The 22813-nt window shown below is 38.3% G+C and overlaps 1 protein-coding gene across 2 annotated transcripts in view; it reads right to left on the bottom strand.

The window, feature by feature from the left end:
- Window positions 1-990: 990 nt before the first annotated feature.
- The window catches only part of ZCCHC4 (zinc finger CCHC-type containing 4), a 61570-nt gene continuing 39747 nt past the window's right edge, over window positions 991-22813 (bottom strand). For both annotated transcript variants that reach the window (XM_032273561.1, XM_032273563.1), the window contains 7 exons: window positions 21346-21496; window positions 19634-19734; window positions 9231-9352; window positions 8911-8986; window positions 6665-6716; window positions 6017-6161; window positions 991-2198 (listed from right to left, as the gene is read on the bottom strand). In XM_032273561.1, coding sequence (XP_032129452.1) covers window positions 2063-2198; window positions 6017-6161; window positions 6665-6716; window positions 8911-8986; window positions 9231-9352; window positions 19634-19734; window positions 21346-21496 — 783 coding nt within the window. In that variant the 3' untranslated portion in view covers window positions 991-2062. The remainder of the gene's footprint in view (window positions 2199-6016; window positions 6162-6664; window positions 6717-8910; window positions 8987-9230; window positions 9353-19633; window positions 19735-21345; window positions 21497-22813) is intronic.

Below are 22813 nucleotides of genomic sequence, written 5' to 3'. Positions count from 1 at the left end.
TTTTTTTTTTTTTTTTTTGCATTTCAGTATTTCTGAAATCAGATAATCTAAAAATTAATATGTATAATTAATGAAGTATTGTTTCTTTTCTCCCCCTGAAAACTATGATAAAATCCATGCTGTGTTTTACAATTGATGGTATTTTTAAATTAAGGAAATCTAGTGATGAGAATAGCTGTTGGCCTTCAGAACTCAATTCTTCAGTAGTCATAGTCTCTCAGGTGTCTTAGTTTCAGAGATTTCAATAGATTTTACCATGGAATGGTGAACACCATAAAGTCAGGCAATGTCTGCTTGAATCAGAGAGGAGAACTCTCACAGTGGCTTTACAACGTTCGTATCTCACCCAGTCACTTCCAAATGTGCCCCTCCTATCAGAGCATCCACGTAACAAAGGGGAGAAGAGCTTTCTGATGCTTATGAAGTCCAGGGGTATAACTCATCTTTTGATGTCAACTGATGTACACCACTGCCACACTGATCTCGGCCACGCCTGAGTATTCTACATCAGGCATCAGTCCTAACTTACTTGGAATTTAAATACCAGATGGAGTGCAGTTCCTCTACCCTTACTCACAGGCCTCTGACTAACCCCAAGCAAAGATGCCTTCAGATCTGCTTTATAGTTGTTTAGAAACAAGAGAAAAGTCATTATGCAAATATAAGTCATTCAAAACAATTCAGTCTTAAGGAGATAATAACTAGCAGAGAAATGGAGAGATAAACTGTTAGTTCTGGGAGTTCAAACTACTGCCTTCAGTGCTATGCTACTGGACCAAAAGATAATTACCACTAGACCTCAGTAACAATGTTCATTGTTAATATAACTCACCAATGACAGAGGAGAACTGAGAGCCATGCACTTGGATCTCATTTAATTTAATCACAAAACAAACCTCAACTATAGCTGTTATTCTCCCATTATAATCATGAAGAAACCAGGGCTTTTGCGGAGTGAGTGACCTGGCCAAGACCATACAGCCGGAAATGTAAGGGTAGGAGTGAGGAGTTTAATTACCAAACTATCCTGCCTTCTGCTACTAACTGCTTCACAAAGAGAGAAACTTACTGCATCGGTTAACAGACACTGGCATGACAGAGCATGTCTTATTTCTAAATATCTCATTCATCCAACAAACATTTTAGTGATTCTAGACCATCAAAGGACAACTGCACAAAGTACTTGGAAAACAAATATTTAATAATAATGTAATTATAATTACAATCTCTATATACAGTGCCTTTGTAAACATTCTTTCCATCATCTTCAGATTCAGTCTAAAAACAATCGTGCGCTGTACTTTTCTTTTCACGTGGGGTTTAAACTATTGTTTCACATTTAACAAAAAATATTCTATTTAAAGTAACATACTTTTATGTTCAATGTAAACAAACTTCACAGGTTTCCACTTTCATTTTCTTCTGACATCTTCTGCAAAAGAATGCTGTCTGCTCATTTTTTGGATTAAAGAGACTAGAATAATGTGACTGGGGCTGGGCGTAGTGGCTCATGCCTGTAATCCCAGCACTTTGGCAGGCCAAGGCAGGCGGATCACTTGAGGCCCGGAGTTCGAGACCAGCCTGGCCAATAAGGTGAAACCTTGTCTCCACTAAAAATACAAAAACTGGCCAGGCGTGGTAGCGTGTGCCTATAATCCCAGCTACTCAGGAGGCTAAGGCAGGAGAATCGCTTGAACCTGGGAGGCGGAGGTTTCGGTGAGCTGAGATCTTGCCATTGCACTCCAGCCTGGGCGACAGAGCAAGACTCCGTTTCACAAATAAATAAATAAATAAAAATAGAATAATGTGACTGGGAGAGACTTAAAGTGAGGAAAAACGAGCATCGAAAGAACTAGTAAACCAGCTGGAGATGGACCAACTCCCCAAGTCTCCAGAGAGGCAGATAAGGGACTGTAGGCCAGCAAATGCCACCTGCCTGTTATCTAGCTCAGAAAGGTGCACACCTCTGAAAGCGGCTGAGTTTAAGTCCAGTGTGGCACTTTCAGAAAATGGCATCAAAGGTTGGGCTATAAATCTTTCTTATTCTCAAGTCACTGGACATTTAAGAGCAAAGATATTGATGGGCTCTTTCCCTCCTTTTCTTTCTCCTTGTAGCAGATGTATGATTCATGGATTGTCCTTTTGTGGTCTCCATTTTCATCTTATTACTTTTTCTTTGCTTCTGCTTTCTGACAGCCCTGGAAAACAAGGCGCTAAATTATTTCACAGAATGAGCACAGTGAATTATGTAATTATGTTGAAGTTTAATTAACTAGCTAACCAAATAAGAAAATAGAAGAAGGGAAAGCATCTAGTGTATTGCAAGCATAAATCCTCAGTGTCCTAACCATAACAACAAGGAAACAGAGGCCTGACCAGCAAAATGTTTGAGAAAAAAAAAATTTTCTTTAAAAGACGGTTACTACGAATTTAGAATAAGCCGGTCGGGGCAAACTCACCACAGAGGTAAATGCAAAGCAGGTGAGTTTGGATTTTATTATTTTGTATTTATTTATTTATTTTGAGATGGAGTTCACTCTGTTGCCCAGGCTAAAGCGCACACCACAACTTCCACCTCCTGGGTTCAATCGATTCTCCTGCCTCAGCCTCCCGAGTAGCTGGGTCTACAGGCATGTGCCACCAGGCCCAGTTAATTTTTTGTATTTTTAGTAGAAATGGGGTTTCACTATGTTGGCCAGGCTAGTCTCGAACTCCTGACCTTGTGATCCACCCACCTCATCCTCCCAAAGTGCTGGGATTACAGGTGTCAGCCACTGTGCCCGGCTGAGCATGATTTGTCTCTTTAAAAAGTGTTTTGTACATCTGTACTGCTCAACTCAGCACTTCAATCTCCAAATCCTTGAATTCTGTTTTTTAGGAGAGGGGCTGATGCATGGGGCAGTTAGCAGAGGCAGGAAAATGAAACAGCACAATGGAAAACACTGACAAGCCTTGAAAGGGCCCGTTTCCTACGTCCTGCGGATTTTCCTTTCCTCAGCAGATCAAAAGTCCTGACAAGTGTCACCCAGGGTATTGGCATTTTGTGGTCCTTATCTTGAAGACTAGCTTCAAAATAAACAAGCTGGAACTTACCCTCTAAAAACACTGAACCACACCAGACAAAACAGATTCTTAGTTTCTGGTGTTCTCCAAAGTAAGTTACAGGTGACCTGTGGCTAAGAAGATTACAGGCCCATCCATTCACTTCCTCCAAGCTAGGAGAATCATACCACTCATCATATCGAGAACCAAGGAACAGGCCGGAGCTATAGCACTGGCAAACCTGGAATCTTCCCGATTACCCAGCAATATCAATTTTTACGTTCACGTCTCATAAGCTTCTTCATAGAAAAGCTTATTCTTGATCTTGCCAGGGGAAAACCTGGGAGAAGAGCTTCATGAACAGTGTATCCCCGGTTTATGCCTCACTTTTTGTTTACTCAGCATATATGTCAGCTGTTGAGAATACAAAAATGAATAGGCATAATTGTTGACTTCAAGGAGCTGGGAGACAGAGACAAAGGCGATCAGCACCCCCTCCTCTCCACCCTTACTTTTTTTAGGCAAAGGTATCGAGGCTATGAAATCAATGATCATCCCATGAGGAACTGGCAGAACCACCTTGACTCCAGAACCTGTGCTCTTAATCACCTTGATACTACATACGCTACTGTAAATTATTCATATATGCAAACTACTAACCATATAATAATCATTCAATACATATTAGCTATTATTAGTTCCACGTGACCATTATGCAGAATTTTGCCTGACAACTTTAAATTTTTTCATATTTAGATTTTGCACTATGGACTGGGGTTATCAGTTTAAAATAAAACAGTCTACAGAAGGAGTAGAATTGAAAACTAAAACAAAAAAGTCATCTTTATACGATTATACTGATTCTTGCATACTATATAAATCTACTTCCCCAGTCACTTTTTTAATAGGATAATTTCTTGATAAGTGATGATTTAGCAAACTTAATGAAGTATAGTACAATCTCTAGTGGCAAAGTCAATGAAGCCATGTGTGCCTGTACACAAAATTTAAGTTTCTCTTTGGCTCATGCACATATAAGCAAGACTAAAAATGAACCAGGTTTCACTAGGGGTTACGGTAAACAAAAACGGGAGGAAAATATTTGAAAATATTCGTTTGTACTATGAATATACAAAACTTTCCAGATATAAAGTCTTTGAACAGCGATGAACTGACTATAAGTCAGTTTTATTTCGTCTTAAAATTAAATCGACCTAGTATTTGTCCTCTAAAGTATAGGTATTTATGTAACTGATAAAATGATTTTTAACCACAAGAGGGAGCCAGCATCATTCCAGTTGGCAATGAAAGAAAAATTAACAACAAGGAAAAACAGATTAATATAAGACAGCTGTAAAAGGCATGAGATGGAAAGCCTTTTTATGCCACGTATGCTAAAAAGGCTGTTATTTTTCACTATTATAAAAAAAAATAATTTTGCTTTGTGAATTTCATTATAATTTTTTTTTGAAAGCAATAATTATTAACAGGAATTTAGGAGTCTTTGAGAAAAGAAGTAGTATTATTTAAAAATTATCAGGCATCCACATCTCAAAAGATTTGCTCTTGGAATTAAACTTGATAAAATCTAGTACTGAAAGATGCTAGATGATTTCCCCTAATGAAATAGTGTATTAGTGCCAAACAGACTAGCTGAGGCTATTCAGGAAGCAATGAAGAGCCTACAATAGAGTATTAAAACGCAAATTTAGTTTCCACGTAAGCTCACAGAATTAAAGGCTGAGCATGTTACTGACTCCTGTTCCCACCCAGAATTACACTGTCAATAGTGCAACAGTCCCAGACCAATATGTTTTTGAGGCTGTATTCAATTTTTGAACATTTATTCTAAGGGAAAACATTTCATAAGATTCTTCAATAAACTTCTTTAATTGATTTTTAAAAATGCTATTCTGGATTACCCAGTGGAAATAATTATTTGAAATAGAGTAAATTTAGGAAAGAGACAGTTGTAACAGTAGCCAGAATTCAAGTGGCTGGATCACAATGGAAAAAAAAGTTTTCACTGACTACAAATAAACAAAACACATGAGAAAGAATTCTAATATTATCATAAATAATGACAAAAGCATCAGATATTTCTAATATGAATCAATTTTTTGGAATCACAAGACATATGGTAGTCAAACATTTTTACCCTAATCTCAATTTTCACGTAATGTCAAATTTAGCTATCTGGTAATCTCCAATTAATAACTGTGTGACATTAGTTTTCTTATCAATAAAGCAAGAGGACTTAAAACTATCATCCCATCTAGTTAGAAAAAAAGTATAACCATTCAAGTTAGCCTGGTTAAAATAGAAATGTTTTTCTTTTTTGGCTTTGTTTTGGGGATAACTATTCCAGAAGCAATGGCTTTTCTAAATATGTTATTGTCATTGGTATCACTTTACTGAGTTGTAATCCATAGCTGTAATCAAATATTGGTAAGAGACATGAAAATAATTACAGAAAAAATGGTAACAAAAATTTCAAGTACTTAAGTAAGCATGTCTAAATATTTTTCTTGAAATCTGATATAAAGAAGTAACTTTCTACAATTTGCCTACTGTGGAAGTACTCGCTATTCAATCTGAAATGCCTTCTCCAGCCTTTCCTGCCATCCTGTGTCTATATCTGATCTGTCCCTCAAAGCCTGACTTAAATACCATGTCCTTCAATAAAGCATGAATAGTCACCCCCTACAACTTTACACATGAGACGTAAAGCTAATGAGATGTAAAGTTTTCTTCTACCTCATATTTTGGTTATTTTCATGTCTAAGCTCTTTGAAAGCAAGCTCTTTGAATCATCTTCCTCTCCTCCATCCGCCCATCTATGCAGCCAATACGTAATACTGAAAGTGACAATTAACCTGGCACTTCAAAATCCTCTGAATGTTGCATGCTTTTGTGGAGTACCCTGTATAAAACACAGAGGGAATACATTTTTCTAGTAAAGTATTCGACTGACTTGTTAGCTCTTTTAGATGTAGCGATGTTAGGACAGGCACTGCGTTTATGATCCAGTTCACCACAAATAAAGCAGCCATCTTTGGGGCCCTGGCAAGAATGGTCTGGAACAGCACAGTGACTGCAAATGCTACAGTGGATCCAGGCTGTAAAATAAAAATTAAGTTTCAAAAGAAGTTCATGTAATGTAATTTTTCATCTTATTAACCTTTAAGGTAGGATATACGAACAGTGTTTACTTGAAGAATTGTGGCTAGTTTGCACAGCTAGTTTTTGTTCAGCTAAATGAAGAAGTTAGAACTCCACATAAACTAGCTAACTTCTGAATGGCAAGAATTTCAGCCCTTCTCCAGTGAGTTATGAGCTGACAGCTATTGTCACAATGGAGGCTGGCTGAGTGACACAATGCCTTATTAAAATAAGTAAAACCAAATGCCACACTGAAACAGGTTAGCAGTCATCTCTCCTGCAAGGCAGAACAAGGCAGAACATACATGTTGATAACTATAAAATTAAAAAGCAAATAAATTACAAGTCTCTACAATAATTATTTTTTCTTTTAAAATCCAATGAAAAATCCTATTTAGATGGAGAAAAACTCCATCTAAATGTATTCATAGGATCTCAAACACTAAGTATCAATACTTACAAGGCTTTACACACTTTTTGCAGAGAAAGCAATGGTTCCACTTCCTTCCGTCCTACAAAAAAAAAAATTTTAAATCATATTTAATTTGTTATTAAAAATCAAGTTCTACAATTAAAAATTAAAATGTCTTATTAAAATCTGTGTAAATTATTCATTCCCTATTTCTGCCTTTTCTGGGCTTCACAATTAAATACTTTGATTTTAATTTATGCGTTTCTCCACTCAACTCAAATGCCTCCTTGATGGGCCTCAATTTCCTTAACTGTAAAACTAGGAGATTTATCTAAATCATCTTGAAAATCCACTCCAGTTCGAGCAACTCAATCTGCACAAAGAAGGACTCAAATGAAAATTTCAAGAGAATTAATGATTCATAATTTTATGTGTCTATACTGTATAATCCTTAATGAAATTCATATTTGAGAGCTTTACATAATTTAGAAAGATAGATTATAGGTTACTGTTTGATTAATTTTAAAACTGTGAAATAAAAAATATCTAGAAAAGTGCATAAAACATACCCAATTTAATGTGTATTATAAAGCAAACATGGATGAAACCCACCAGGTCAAGAAAGAATACCACCAGCCCTCTGGAAACTCCCCCTGTGCCCCTACTCGATCACAGCATTTTTCCCTTTCCCTCCAAGTAACACCTATTCCGTTTTTGTGACTGTCATTTCCTTGCTCTTGCTTCCTTTTACCACCTTTGTGTGCATCTCTAAATAATAAGTGCATTTTCCTCAACTTTAAACTATACAATCTGGGCATAATTTTTTTTTAATGAAGAATACACATCATGTCTCAACTAATACAAACTAAATATAAACATTCAGATGTATTAACATTGTTAAAAACAAGTATAACCAGTAATATCATTATATAATCATGGAAAATATAATATTATATAATCATGAAAAATGTACTTTCTAATATTTACATAAATACAGCCTATTCTTTGTAGAATAATTTGTGCTTATGAGCCGATCTAAACTTCACAGGCCCTTTCTGACCAGATTTAGTTAAAATAAACAAAACAACTTAAGGGTCATCTTGCCTTCCCACAAAATTAGGAGGTTTATTTATAATCGCCAAAACTTGGAAACAACCAAGGTTTCCTTCAGTAGGTGAATAAGTAAACGAATTGTGGTACATCAAAGGAATATCATTCAGCACTAACAAAAAATGAGCTATCAAACCGTGAAAAGACATGAAGGAGCATTTAATGACTATTACTAAGTAAAAGAAGCCAATCTGAAAGGCTGTATATGGTATGATTCCAACTGTATGACATTCTGGAAAAGGAAAAACTATGCAGACGGTAAAATGATAGTATAGTGGTAGCCAAAGATACCCTTCAGGAATAAGGATGAGTAGGCAGAACACAAAAGATTTTTAGTGAAAACAGTGAAACCACTCTGTATGACACTGTAATGGTGAAAACATGTCATTATACATTTTTCAAACTCATACAATGTAAAACACCAAGAGTGAACCCAATGTCAACTATGGACTCCAGGTGTTAATGAGGTGTCAACACAGGTCCATCAGTTGTAACAAATACCCTCCTCTGGTGAAGATGCTGACAGTTGGGTAGAATGTGCATGTGTGGGGGCAGGGGACATATGAGGAATCTGTACCTTTTGCTCGATTTTGCTGTGAACCTAAAGCTGCTCTAAAGAACTAAGTCTATTAAGAAAAAATAATACCTAAATAAATAAATAAATAGGAGGTATGTCCCTTTGCAGTCCTTCATCTGTAAAAAAATCACGAGTAACTGTACCTAATAAGGCTGTTGTGAGGATTAAATGAGTTAATCCATGTAAAGCTCTTAGGAAAGTGTCTGGCATATTAAAAGTGCACAGTACATGTTATTAATTATTTCATCAGAATGATGATGGTAACTAATAGCTCAATGCTTTATTTGAAACACCATAATTTTGCCCTCAACATACACATAATTGAGCATTCATTTAATGCCTTATTTGAAACACTGATAATTTTAGCAGTCACACCGTACCACATGAAGATGAATTCAAATAACTATTGGTGATGATGAAGGCAGTTAAGTGTTTTCAAAAGCCTGTTGTATGCTATAATTTAAAATGTTGTATTATAATTAATAAATGATAATACATATGAAGACAAATCATATTAACAAAAGAACATTTAAAAAGTAATAAAACTAGTAAACTAAAATGAAATGAATATGTCTCAGTAAAAATACATTCTATAAGAACACCATACCTTGGATGGGCAAGAATTACAGTGCTCACAGTGCTGATTCTCTAGAGAAACATATCGTTGACACAAAGAGCAAAATCTAAAGAGTAAAGGACAGAGAAATAGGCTGCATATATTTATTGAGATTTACAGAGTAAATAAAAGTTTACAAAGCACTTATTACAAAAACTGGGTATAATATGAATTCAATTCATTATGAAATTATGGACCTAATTTAAAAGTAATAGAATAACATAATTCAATACTGAAAGCATTTTGCTGATAGATATATGTAACTTCATTTTCAGTGACTCATGAACTTCAAAGTTCCACTGTGATCTTACCTGTACCCTTCTTCAGTAGGAAGAATTATTTTGTTGAGTGGAATGTTGGTGAAAATACGCACAGGAGACTGTTTTCGACCTGTCTTTCCATGTTTATAAAGTGCATGATTATCATAATCTACCTAGAAAGTTAAAAATTAAAGCAGGAAGAAAATTTACTCAAATTAGTCAACATTAGGATTTTTTAACCAATACATGAACAAGCTGATGCCAATACAGGAGTTAAACTATTGTCATGCCAAATATCAGGTTCCAGCCCAAGCTGAGGACTGAGGGGAGTGGGTGGACCAGTGGTGGGTAGCTAGAATAACACTTGAGGATTATAGACAGTTTCGACATGGCTTTTACTCTCTCTGAGTGTGAGTAAGGCTGGGAGTGAGCCGTGGGTGCCAGCCGAACTGGGTGCAGGCCGTTATGTACAGCGCTAGCAGGGTAATTCTATCTTTTACAGATAATAATGGCTCCAAGCCAAGCACGAGCTCATGTGGGTGATCACCTAATGCGCCTCACATGGCATGGTTACATAATGTGCAGAATTCCATGACTGCACTCCAAACCCGTTGTCATGCTGTGCCGGAAAGCCACGTAGGCCTACTCCTGACAAAAGCGCAGCCAACTCCTTCACACTCCACTCCCTTGGCCAAGGGTGCCCTCTGGGCAGGGACATGTGCCCATGGGTTGGAGCCCTGAATTCATAACACACATCAACAATAAAAAAGCAACAGCTCCAGGTTATGGCGGACAACTACCCCATAATGACATCACCGCAATGTTGCTTTATACATTAAGTCAGTTTTTTTGTTCCCCTACCTCTAAAGGTGTTGGGGCAGGCAATGACAGGTTACCTCTTGTCCCTATACCTGGTTGGAGGAGGTCATCCTTCCTCCTCTAGGTCCTGCCACATGGCCTGGCCCCACATGGCCTGGTGACCAACTAGTCACCTTTGTAACTTCTAGGTAGTTAACTGTCCAGCTATCAGTACAGATTACCATAGGTGTCACCTCCTTAGTGATCACCATCCACACTGCTCTAAGTTCAGCCCATTGGCTACTTTGCCCATATCTGATTTCAAATCATATGGTGTCAGTACTAGGTTGGAATGCAACAGCAGTCTAGGCAGCAGCAGTACCTTGGCTACGCCCATCTGTGTACCATGCCCCATCGGGAATGGGGGGATGCCCTTCCTTAAACAGCAATGCTCAAGGTGGAGTGTTGCTTCAGGTGCCATGGCCTTATCTTGCATTAGGGCTACAGGTCCCAAGACCTGCAACTCTGCTGCTAAGGGACTTGTACTCAGTGTACTCCGCTGCTCCAAGTAGGTGCCGCACTTTACCAAAGTGGATGTCTGTGCTGTCCCAGTCCAGGGGGGCAGTTATCCATGAATGTACCCATCACACTATCAGGTAAACTGCATGCACAATGACTAGCCCATCCTGCCACGGCAAATGAGTTGCGAACTGCTTCTTTATTGATGAACACCGGGGCTCAGCTCCCTTCCACAGCTGGGACCAAAAATCCACCACTGTTCTCAAGCACTCCATGCACTGCTACAGGCCCCAGCCAAAACTATCGGTGGTCACATACACATCCAGCTCAAACGGGCGCCCCTGGTCAACTATCCTTAGGGCTTATGCCTGCTAAGTGGCCCTCTTGGCTGCCAGGAAGGTGGTCTCAGCCACACCATCTTAATTTTAGGCAAGGGGTGTGTTCCCACTTCTAAATCTGCAAGAGAATCAGAGGTTGGCATAACTTCATTAACAAGACCATGACATATGGTGGGGCCATGCATAAAGCCCTGCGGCAACACTGTGAAAGTCCACTGTCATGAAGGCAAACTATTCCAGGCTCTCTGTAAAACAATACTTTAGCGCGTACTGTCCCAGTTCCATTAAGTGGTCCATCAAGTCCGTGATGGACAGCACAGCTGTCAAGCTCTGTAAAATATCCAACCCCAGAATGTATCTGCACTGGTGTCTACCAGCACCAGCACTTGCTGTGCATTGGTGGGAGACCAGTAGATTGCTAATTTCACATGTAGCCTCCAGTTGCCCAGTGTCTCCCCAAGCCGAGCACCTTGGCCAGTTCCCTCATCAAACAGAAAAGACTTTCACCCCTGCCTGTCTGCAGCACAGTCTTTGAGCTGGAGCGCCTGGGCAGGACCAAGTCGCACAGCAACATTCTTCTCCCGCTTGCGCATTTTCTGGAATTTCTGCTCCAGAGACAACTGTCTCCACAAAGTTAAGAGTACTTCACTGGGCTGCTTATCAATTTTCTCTTGGCCAACTCTGGCCAAAATCAAATCTATTCACATCTGTTAGTGTGTCACTCATTGGGGCCCCATTTTCTCCCCCTCGGGGAACACATGTGGGTGGCACATCTTCCCCTTCTTTACAGCATGGACCCCTTGATCCCACGGACAGCCTCCTTGGCATTAGACCAAGTAGGGGTCTCTGACCCAGATGACGGACCCAGGCTTGCATCCACAGCAGCCTCTAATTCCTTTTCCAAGCTCTGTAGCTGGGCTTCCAGGCACCCTACCTCTTTTTCTGAGCTGTGTAGCTGGCCCTCCAGGCACCCCATGTGTACCTGGAGGGCCCTTGCCTCTACTGCACCCCTCAGGGACTGGGTGTGTACTTCTCTTAGCGCAGTCAAAAAACACCCATCCAATTCTGCTAGCAAAAGCTCCCTCCTTCTCAGGGCTCTGTGCTTCTAGCTGCTTCAGTGCCTTCTCCATGCTTGTGGGGGACCCAACTACTCCTGTCCAGGTTTCCACCGGAGCCCATCCAAGCAGTACAGCTGCCACTGGGCACCATAACCCATGTTGTAGCCACATGGCTGACCCAGAATCAGCGGAACAAAGGCTCACCCTCCTGGGTATACTGTTCATGATGCCAATTGTCATGCCAAGTGTTAGGCTTCAGCCCAAGCTGAGGACCAAGGGGAGTGGATAGACCAGTGCCAGGTTACTGGAAAAACACTCAAGGAATTGCAGTTTCAACATGGCTTTACTCTCTCTGGGTGCAAGCGAGCCTGGGCACAAGCTGACCCAGGCATAAGCTGACCCAGGCATAAGCCATATGCACAGCATTCGCAGGGTAATTATACCTTTTACAGACAATAGTGGCTCCAAGCCAAGCACGAGCTCACATGGGTGATCACCTAATGCGCCTCACGTGGTGTGGTTATATAATGTGCAGTTGTGTGCCCGTGCTCCAAACCCGCTGAGTTATGCTGCACTGGAAAGCCACCTTAGCCTACTCCTGACTAAAGCACAGCCATCTCCCTTACAGTATTTAACAAGAAATTCTTAAGAGCAAGAGTCTACTTATTAACCAACAGCTTCTGTAGCAGTGAAATTTCATTATTAAAAAGGTAAGATTTGTTACGACAAATTCATGTTGTCCAGTATTAAAGGAACTTTCTAATCTCTCATCTAATACAACAGACTTTACAAGAAAGTCTATTATGCATTCCATAACTTAGCTTTTGGCTTTAAAAAATTCAGCCTTTGAAGATGTGTGCTGGTTTGGTTGGGGCTTCCCATTTTGTGTGTGAAATTTGCTCTGTGTCATGTTATGTAACAGAAGGGTACCAATACTTAAAGTGCGGTGAAGATTAACTGGGATAATGTATGTTAAGTACTTATTCAAGGCCTGGCATAAGGTAGAAAAATGGAGATGAAGACACAGGTTCACAATTATAGTTGTTCTCCCCACAGTGACCATTTCAAACATGTACCTCTCTCCTCAAGGTCCCTAACTCAGCCTTTAGTTTCAGCAGATTATCTCAAAAGCAAACTGAAGTGAACCAGCATGACTTCTATTAGCTTCTTGCTTCAGTATCCTCCTCCAAACTATTATCCATGCGCATCCTCAATTTGGTTCTAAGACTGCTATGAATCCACCTGGCCACTAAATCCATCTCTTTGTCAGTAGCTCTCAAAGTGTCGTGTCTGGATCTGCAATGTCAGTGTCACCTGGGATCTTATTAGGAATGCAAATCCTCACCTCACCTAGGACCTAATAAATCAGAAACTCTGGGAGTGGGGCCCAGCGATCTGTGTTTTAACAAGCCCTCCTGGTACACTGAAGTATGAGAACCACTGCTTTAGATTATCCACGAGAATACCATGAGGTTTTTTATGAGGTCAGTACAGGTAGGCTTGGCATTCAAATAAGTTATGCACCAAATTGTTTCTATTATAAACAAGAATACACAAGAACTTACAATAAAACTGGCTCGTAAGCTAGCTATTTAATAAGTGAATCACAAAAACATAAGAAATTGAGGACAGGGGAAAGAGATGCCTTTACGGAGAATTTCCTAGGCTGTTCTCCAGCCCTGTCTAGTTTAAGGCTAAGCTTCAGCAGTGGGAAAAACGAAGTACACTGTAGCACAGGATGAGGAGACCCAAGGGACAGTGTGGAAAATCCCCTAAGGGTTTCTGCTTGTCAGTATGGTGACTCTGCAGTCCAGCATAACTGTGTAAAAGCTGGCACGGATTCACAGTTGACCTGTTTGGAAGTACAGTATCACAACAAGGAAACTTTCAGGGTAGATCACATTTGAAGCCTCATGTTCAGTCACTACATTTCAAAAGAGACATTGATAAAACTAGTTCATTTCTTTGAAAAATAATGGGAATGAACAGAATTTATAGTTTAACAAATTGGGGATGTTTATCCAGAAAAGAGATGACAGGGAGGATCTGATAGCTATTCTATAACTGAAGGGGTGTCGTATGGAATAGAAATTGGACTTATCCTTTATTGCTTCAGAGAATAGAGCTAGGACCAATGGTTGGAAGTTAATGGGGAGCATATTTTATCTCCATATGAGAAAATTTTCTAACGATTAGAGCTATTAAATAAATTGCATTGCCTTCTAAGGCTGTAGGCCTCTGCTCACTGGAAGCATTCAAGTGAGGCTGGATGACGGCTGGTCATGAATTTAGTGGAGAGGATTATTATGTTGGGAAGTCAGCCTAGGTTACCTCTGTTTCTTTCTAACTTTGAAAATTCTATGAATATATGTTATCTATTAGAGGCTAGGGTACGAAATGGATTTTACTACAAAATCACCTTAAAATAGTACTGTAAGTCATTTTCTCTTAAAATCATGTAAATCCACAATTTTCCCCCTAATGCACTCCTCTGTATACTCAATAAATATATAGGACCTTATTAAACTCAACAAAGATATTTTGAACATTTATGAGTGTCATAAGAAAAAAATTCTTCCCAAGAGAATCATATAAAGCTTTTCAAATGTTGGAGAATATTTTAGAAAGATTTCTAGTACATGGAATATTCTATGCAATATGCTAGATAGCAGATGGAAGAGAGGGGAAAAAAAGGAACAATTTCTTTATGGTTACCCAAGGAGTCAGAGAATGCATGTGTCAGGAAGGTGGTTGATTGCTTGATTTTGCATAACCTAATTGAGATTATTATTATTTTTAAATGCGGGTTTGTTGTGCTAATTAACTATAAACATATGGTATGTAAAATGCATGCTGCTAGAGTAAATTAATGTACCTCTAACATACATCCATATTTCATAGCTTCAGCCACACAAATAAACCTCCTATGGAAGTGCTGTAAAGCAAACACAATTTTGCAAATTGCCTATCACTAGTAGTGGAGCTGATACACCATTTTCCCATCATTATCCCTGACATTTCACTCACAATGATGATGAGAGGCATTTTCAAACAGAAAATTTCTCCCATGGAACTGATTAATGTGATGAAGTACTGTATAGAAATGAGGGAAAGCACAAAATCTCTGCAATTCCTAACTTTTAATTTTATCTATACGCAAATGTCTTCCGTAACACGAGACTGAAACTAGTTCAATGAAGACTAAGACATCCAAGTCAACATTTATTTTGTGCCTACTGTGTTCCACGTGTCATGCCAGGAAAGAAGGACTAAATAAGACAAAGTACCTGCATTTCCATAACTCCCTAAGGATTGTGTTATATTGGATTTCAGTACACACAGAAGGTCCCCAGTGCCTTCTTCTGCTCTAGCAACCAGCTTCTACCACAGCAGTAAAGTCTTTCATAGTCCCCATATCCCATAGTCTCTTATTTAAAATTAACATGTGTACATCTTATACTTCTTTTTACTTCAAACACACTCAATGTTTTATGATTATACATTAAATTTTAAGAATTTTGGTAACTATCTTTTAATCTGCAATAATTTCCCAGAAATTGTAACCAAAATATCTTCACTTCTGACTGTGAAACTAATCTTGAAAAACACAGTGTCCTAAAAGGCTGATGTTTAGAAAGGGTAGCTTTGACAAAAGCAAAGAGCTATACTTTTAATACCCCCAGACAAGTGTACCATATTAAGTAGAAACAAGAGAGCAGAATGTCCAGGTGGAAGGGATGTGACACCATCTAATTCAGATACAGAAAATTCAGGACATGAAAACCACCACTCCCTGACCCCACCCTCATAGCAGACATCACTAATGACATTACTCTTTGCTACCGAGCCTGGTATTCTCAACAAATTCTCCAGAAAATCACTAGCAATTTATCAGGCTTAGTATCAAAAGAGAAAGTTATCTGCCATCTCTTTTCTGGTTCAATCATTTTATTTTATAGGTAAGGAAACAGAATCTGGAAAGATAAAGTGGCTTCTCCAAGATTAGCCTCGAAAAGGCAGTGCCAGGACTCAGACTTCTTCTAACTCTAAATCAGAGTTTCTTTTCCTCATCACATTCTTCCTTATCCTTCCTTTCTAATCTCTGTTAATAAAACCCTTGGTTTTCCAGGTCTTTGATGACTATTTCGTTCCGTATTCATCGAGTGCTTAATCACTGAAGAGTCTACATAATTTATGTTTTATGAAGATTTCAGCATTTCTGCCTTCCTCTTACCTGGAAAGTATTTCCAAAAAAGAGATGTAGTGATTTGGGGTTTTTTACTGCACTGTGGTTTGGTGACTTATAATCATCTCAGGTGATGTCCAAAAAAAACCTAATTAAGGCCTATAGGAAAAGATATATGAAGGAGGGGAGGAGCCTCAAAGTTTTCATTCAATGAAGGCTAATATAAAAGAAAAAAAAGTACCACAAAATGAAGTTAGGCCAGGAGTGGTGGCTCACACCTGTAATCCCAGCAGTTTGGGAGGGCTGAGGTGAGAGGATTGCTTGAGCCCAGAAGTTCGAGACCAGCCTGGGCAACAGAGAGAGACCCCATCTCTAAAAAAAAAAAAAAAAAAAAAAAAAAATTAATGAAGCTAAAGTAACAAAAGAAAAGGAAGAAAGCAAAATGCTCAGAAAGAAGTAATAATAGGTCCAGAGAAATTTCCAAAAAATAGAAAAATTATCAAAGAATGCCCATCAAATAATGTTTATAAATGAGGAGATACGGCAAAATCAGTTTCTCCAACATGAGCATGTATACTGTTCTTTTCTTTAGCAGGAATCATGAAAAACAAATTTGCTTTGTTTTAGATTTTATTCTCATTTTTCTTTCCAAAGGTTGGCTTTCTCCTTATTGAGAAGGCTGCTTTTTAGCCTGCCGACATATATGACCTAATCAGAACCTATCTTCATCGATACACTAAAGCGTATAATTACTGTCCACAAGCTTGGACCTTGCAACTATTTCTCAAAACTATAACCCTAATATTTCCAAAAGTTCTTCCTAGTAACACAGACTGCCTAACAAGCGACGGCTGGTTATTTGCAGTTGCCTCTCTTAGCTGCTCTATTCTGGATCTGTCTTCTTTTGCCCTCTCCCCATTTCATACTCTTGCCCATAGTGAAAAAAAAACTGTCTTCTCTAAATGTGAATGCAATAGTTTTCTAAGGGCACAAATTATTAGGTTGGTGCAAAAGTAATTGCAGTTTTTGCCATTAAAAGGAATGTAACCTCAGTTTTGGAAATCTATTTTAAGCAAGTTATGTAAAAAATGAAAAAATTATAAACATAAAAGATGTTTATAGTAGTATTATTTATAGTACCTTAAAAGGTGAACAACCTATAGTCCAAAAAGAAGGGAATAACAACACAGCTTGTTAATGAGCCATTAAAAGGAAGGGCAAAAACCACAATTACTTTTGCACCAATTTATATAATTATGCAATTTCAATATCTCCGATATATCAAAAAAGGACCTGAGAAAGAGTTTTATCCCTACCTTGGGACTATCTGAATGATGACAGTGACAGTGACGGTGATGACAATGCTGACAGCAAGAACCTAAACTTAACACTTTCTGTGTCTTAAGGACAGGGCTAAACCTTTTCATGCATTATTTCATAAAATCCTTAAAACCTTAAGAGACAGGTACATTATTGCCATGCTCATTTAGCAGGTAAGATAAGCTTCAGAGAGGCTAAGTAAGTGCCAGAACCAGGATTAAAACTCAGATCCTTTTCAACTCCAGGGTTCATGCTTTTTCATTCAATTATCCATTTAACATATACATGGTACCTACCATGTGCCAATTATATGATTATCCACCACCAAAGGCAGTAGATGCTGCCGACAAGTAGAACCAGTTTACGTAGTTAACATCTTTAGAATATGTCAGCTATCTCTGCATTGCAAATGTCAATACCAGGAGCAACGCTCAGACAAGTAACAGAAAACTTGATGCCCCAAAATCGGAGTTAAACGGGCTCTGAGAAGACTTACGGCATAAATTTTGCCCAAAGCAGAGCTCAAGAAGTCAAGTTTAAAATGGCCCGTGCTACACACTTTTGGAACAAAACCTGTTAATACTGTTCAATAGCCATAAAAAGCTCCATTACATTTGATAAAGTAACCTAGGTTTGGAAATCTATTTTAAGCAAGTTATGTAAAACATGAAAAAATTATAACCATAAAAGATGTTTATAGCAGTGTTATTTATAGCACCTTAAAAGGTAAAAACAACCTATTGTCCAAAAATAAGGGAATAATACTATAGCCTGTTAATGAAATAATTTAAAGTTATTAAAGCACAAAGATTGTGTAGCTATGTTTAAAAATGTATACTTATAAGACACCAGGAAAAAGCAGAATTCAACATTGTCTTCTATGATTACAAATATGTAAAAAGTGCTTTAAAAAAAGATTAAAAGTGAACACTTTGAAAGTATAGTGTCTGCTGTTTGGGTGGAATCACAACTTACCCTAATTTTTGGTAACACTGTTTCTTTCAGAATTTTAAAATAATTTTCATAATGGTATATGCCTTCAAGATTAGAAAGATTAGAACCAAGTGCTAGCTTGCAACAGCCGGTGAAGACATTTATGGCTAAAACTCTGCCTTAATCAGAGGCAACTCGATTATCCAGAAAACTCAAATAGAAGACTCTTACAAAAAAAGGAAGCAGGCTGGGTGCAATGGTTCACACCTATAATCCAGAACTTGGAGAGGCTGAGGGGGACAGATCACTTGAAGCCATGAGTTCAACATCAGCCTGGCCAACATGGCAAAACCCTGTCTCTACTAAAATACAGGAAAAAAAAAATTAACTGGGCATGGTGGCACATCCCTGTAGTGCCAGCTACTTGGGAGGCTCAGGCATGAGAATCACCTGAACCTGGGAGGCAGAGGTTGCAGGGAGCTGAGATTACACCATTGTACTCCAGCCTGGGTGACAGAGTGAGACTCTGTCTCAAAAAAATAAACAAAAAAACAACAAAAAAAAGAAAGCAGTACCTGCCTGAAGACCATACATGGTGATGGCAACAACAGGGTTAACTTCAAATACAAGGAAAAGATACAGGAAAGTGGAGTTTAAAGCAAAATGAGCTTAAAGGAACTTGTAGAGCTACTGTGGACAGCAGCCTCATCGTCCTTTCAAGCATGGGGAAAATTCCACAGGCATTGCTGTGAAGGAGGAAGTCCACTCACTCCAGTAACTTCCTCCCAGAATCAACACGTTCACACAGAGCCATCTCTGCCTTCTCCGACACTCCTGACATCCCAGTAAAGTATCCATGGCACAGTAAAGTATACATGGCATTCCACCAAACAGAAAGGTGATTTGCCTTTCTATATGCTCTGAACAGAGCAAACCAATGTTCATAATGATGATCCTGGGGGCTGCAAAATCTCCCAGTGATGACAAAAGATTAAATCAGCTACTCTAAAACCTAGCACACTTAGAATCACCCGAGGAGCTTGCTGAGAGATTTTTTCTTGGAGCTTTGTCCTCTACTTCTGATTTAGTGGGTTTATTTTGGTGCTCAATCTGTATTTTCAACAAGCACCCTAGGGATTACAGACATTTCGGAACCACTGGACTGAGCTATATATGGTATAATTTTAGTGTTTAACACAGCTCATTGTATTTTAATTTACTAAAATCAATGGGTAGTCTCATGAGTATTTAAGTAGAATCTCCATTCCCCAACCATGCCAGCAAACAGAAAATGTACTCTACCTGGTAATCCAGCATCCGGAAGCTTGGAAAAAACTGACAAATTCGGGATTCAAAAAAATAGGGGAAAATCCAGAAAATGGGTAGTTCTTTGTCACTGTCATCTAATGGATCAAAAAAAGGGAAAAATAATAGTATATTAAAGAAAAAATAGCTACAATAGAAAAACTTCTGCTAGCATGAGAGATTGCAATGATTCAACACATTTAAATCTCACACAAAAACAGAAAATGTTTACCAGAGTGCCATTTCAAACCTGACTATTCCCAAAAGTTGGTGGAAATATTCCTTTATACAGAAACATAGCTACTAAGAGTATGTAAAAGTCACCCTTACATGTATATTACTATTGTCTAGGTAAGGCAAAGATATTACCTAAAAAATTGAAAATAGAAAAGGAGTGTCATTTTTGAAGCACAAAGGTAGTCATGATATAGTGGAAGGACCTCTGGACTAGAGGGCAGTAGCCTTGGGTGTGAATCCCAGCTCTGCCGCAACTCATTATCTTGGTTTCCAAGGATGAATCAATCGTTTCTGAATCACGAAAAATTCTTAAAAAGTTTTACCAAAATTAGTTTTTGTGATAGAAAGGGAACACAGCTATTACTTACAAGGCATCTAGTATAGGCTAGGTACTTTGTAAATAGTACTTATTATAGATTAGTACAAGCACTATTACAGCTAAAACTCCAACAGGCTGAAAAGCCTTAATCAGAAGGAAGCCTAATCATAATGTTTACACTAAGCGATAATAAGTACTTTCTATGTACTGTCTCCTTACAATAATCCCTAGAATTAGACATTATCCCATTCTACAGACAGGGAAACTAAAGCCATAAACTGTCAAGTCCATGCAGCTAGTAAGTGGCAGAAGAGGAATTCAAGCCCACAAAAGCTCTTTATTGCTTCCCCAATGACATTGATTTTATCCACTCTAATTAGTGGACTTAAAAACAGCAAATAAGTGAAATACTTAACCATATGAGTCACATTATAGATTTCATTTGCATTCTGTCTCCCAAAGCACAATTAGTGGAGAAGGCTGATCACAAAATTCCTGACACTCTAACAAATTTATCAACTTGTAAGCTAGAAAATATTTATAAAAAAATGAATGTACCAACTAATTAAGATAATTATATAAAATACTTTGAAGTCCTAAGCTGCTTTAAACTGAATAATAACCCCCAGCCACTAACCCAGCTCTAGGGCTGGGAATCTGTGTCACTTATAACCATGATCAGTCTATGGGATGTCCAACCTCCAAACTCGAATCCTGGCAAAGCATAGAACCCTGGACCTCAGGTTGAATGCCCTCTTAGAATTCTGGCCAAGGCTTTAGGTACAGGCAATGTAAGGTCCACAGGACACACAAATCTATTCCTAGTACCTAAACAGTACCTGGCACACAGTGGCCACTCAGTAAGTATTTACTGAATAAATGACAACAGTTCCTGCTCTTCTGCATAATGTCCCATTATCCCCATCAAAATATAGTATTTTACCTACAAGTCATTAAAAAAAATGCACATGATTGAAATAATACAAAGTATATCATGATAATGAAGTTTGCTGCAACATCAAATAAGTTTGTTTTTAAAAAGAGAACTCAAGACATATATATTCTATCAGTGCTGATTCACTGAGCTCAGCTAATATTTGACAGGAAGTAGATACACAGATACATGTTTATTTTGCAGTAATAAATTATACACCTTGGCTTTGACCTTCTTTCCACATAGCAATTAACTTCTTGAATGTAATAGCCAGAGGTTCAACCAAGCCACCAAATGGAGGATCTGTCACCATAATGACTCCTTCGCCTTTATCTTCCTGTAAAAATGCTCTGCATACTTCAAGGGCAGTCTGGAACAAATAAAAATTCATTTCTAAATTAGGACGAGAGAGAGGCACTTCATCCTATTTGGAGGAGAATGCATTAGACTCAGTCTCACTCTTAATCCTGGAAACTTTACCAAGTCATCTTGCCTCTGCAGCATCCCTCAGTGACATGCTGAAGCCTCTCTTAGCCCCTGTAAGATTTTATCTTTGGTTTTCTTGATAAGCAGGTTTTTAAAATTGCAAGTTCAAACACCATCACTATCAGAAGACTACACATTTCAAATGGTTAAATTAAAAGGCTAAATTTAGTGTCCTAAAAGAAACTCATTACCCATGAAAACTATCTAAAATGTTAAATTCAATTCGGCAAACAGAAGCTGGGATGCTGCTAAGCGCTTGGGACACAAAGAGGAGTAAGACGTTGTCTTCCTATTTGGTTTGTCCAATGCCATGAGTTCAGTTTAATAACAGCCACAAATTGACAGTTAAACATGCACATGTTTTTGAGTATCAGGCAGACATATTGGAACATTCACTGTCAGTAAGTAAAAAATGAAAGTTCACAAACAACAAAGCTTATCTGGTCCATGAAACCATGCTATTAACACATTTTCCCAAAGGTTTTTCAGCTTTCTGAGTAACTGCAAAGTAAACATTAATAAGGATATTTAACGGTTTTTGCTATGGGTGAAGTTATTAAGAGATACCACATAACAGTATCTCCAGTCAACTGACTTGCAAGAAGCTTTCAAGTACAGCCCCTTGGTATCCCTGAGGGACTGGTTCCCGGACCCCAGCATATACCAAAGCCTGCAGGTGCTGGAGTCCCTGATATAAAATTTGTAGTATTACACATAACCTATTCACATCCTCCTATATACTTTAAATCGTCTCTAGATTACTTATAATACCTAATACAATGTAAATGACATACAAATAGTTCTTAGACTCTATGGTTTAGGGAATAATAATCAGAAAAAAGTGTACATGTTCAGTACAATCACCACCATACTTTTTTCTCTTTTAATATTTTTGATCTGCAGTTGGTTGAATCCACAGATGTGGAAACCACAGACGGGGAGAGCTGACTGTACTCATCTACCAAAATAAGTCAACACAGTATAGAAAATGACATGAGATTTTAAAATTTAATGGCATTTTAAACTTTAATAAGCCTATATGTACTTTCTAATAAAATATATTTTGTTCTACTGCTAAATCATTTTAGAAGACCCCACTGATGAGAGGAAAACCTTTTTCCCCAGGAGAGTCTTCATTAATTTCCTACTGGAACTCCTACAGCAGAGGATGACTTGTCAAGAAGGTTAATCATTTTTCAAG

The sequence above is a fragment of the Sapajus apella genome, unplaced genomic scaffold (genome assembly GCF_009761245.1).
Source record: "Sapajus apella isolate SASKATOON/1434 unplaced genomic scaffold, GSC_monkey_1.0 scaffold5, whole genome shotgun sequence".
NCBI classification, from domain to species: Eukaryota; Metazoa; Chordata; class Mammalia; order Primates; family Cebidae; genus Sapajus; species Sapajus apella.
The sequence above is the reverse complement of the archived record's forward strand: the minus strand, read 5'-3'. Positions and strand labels throughout refer to the sequence as shown.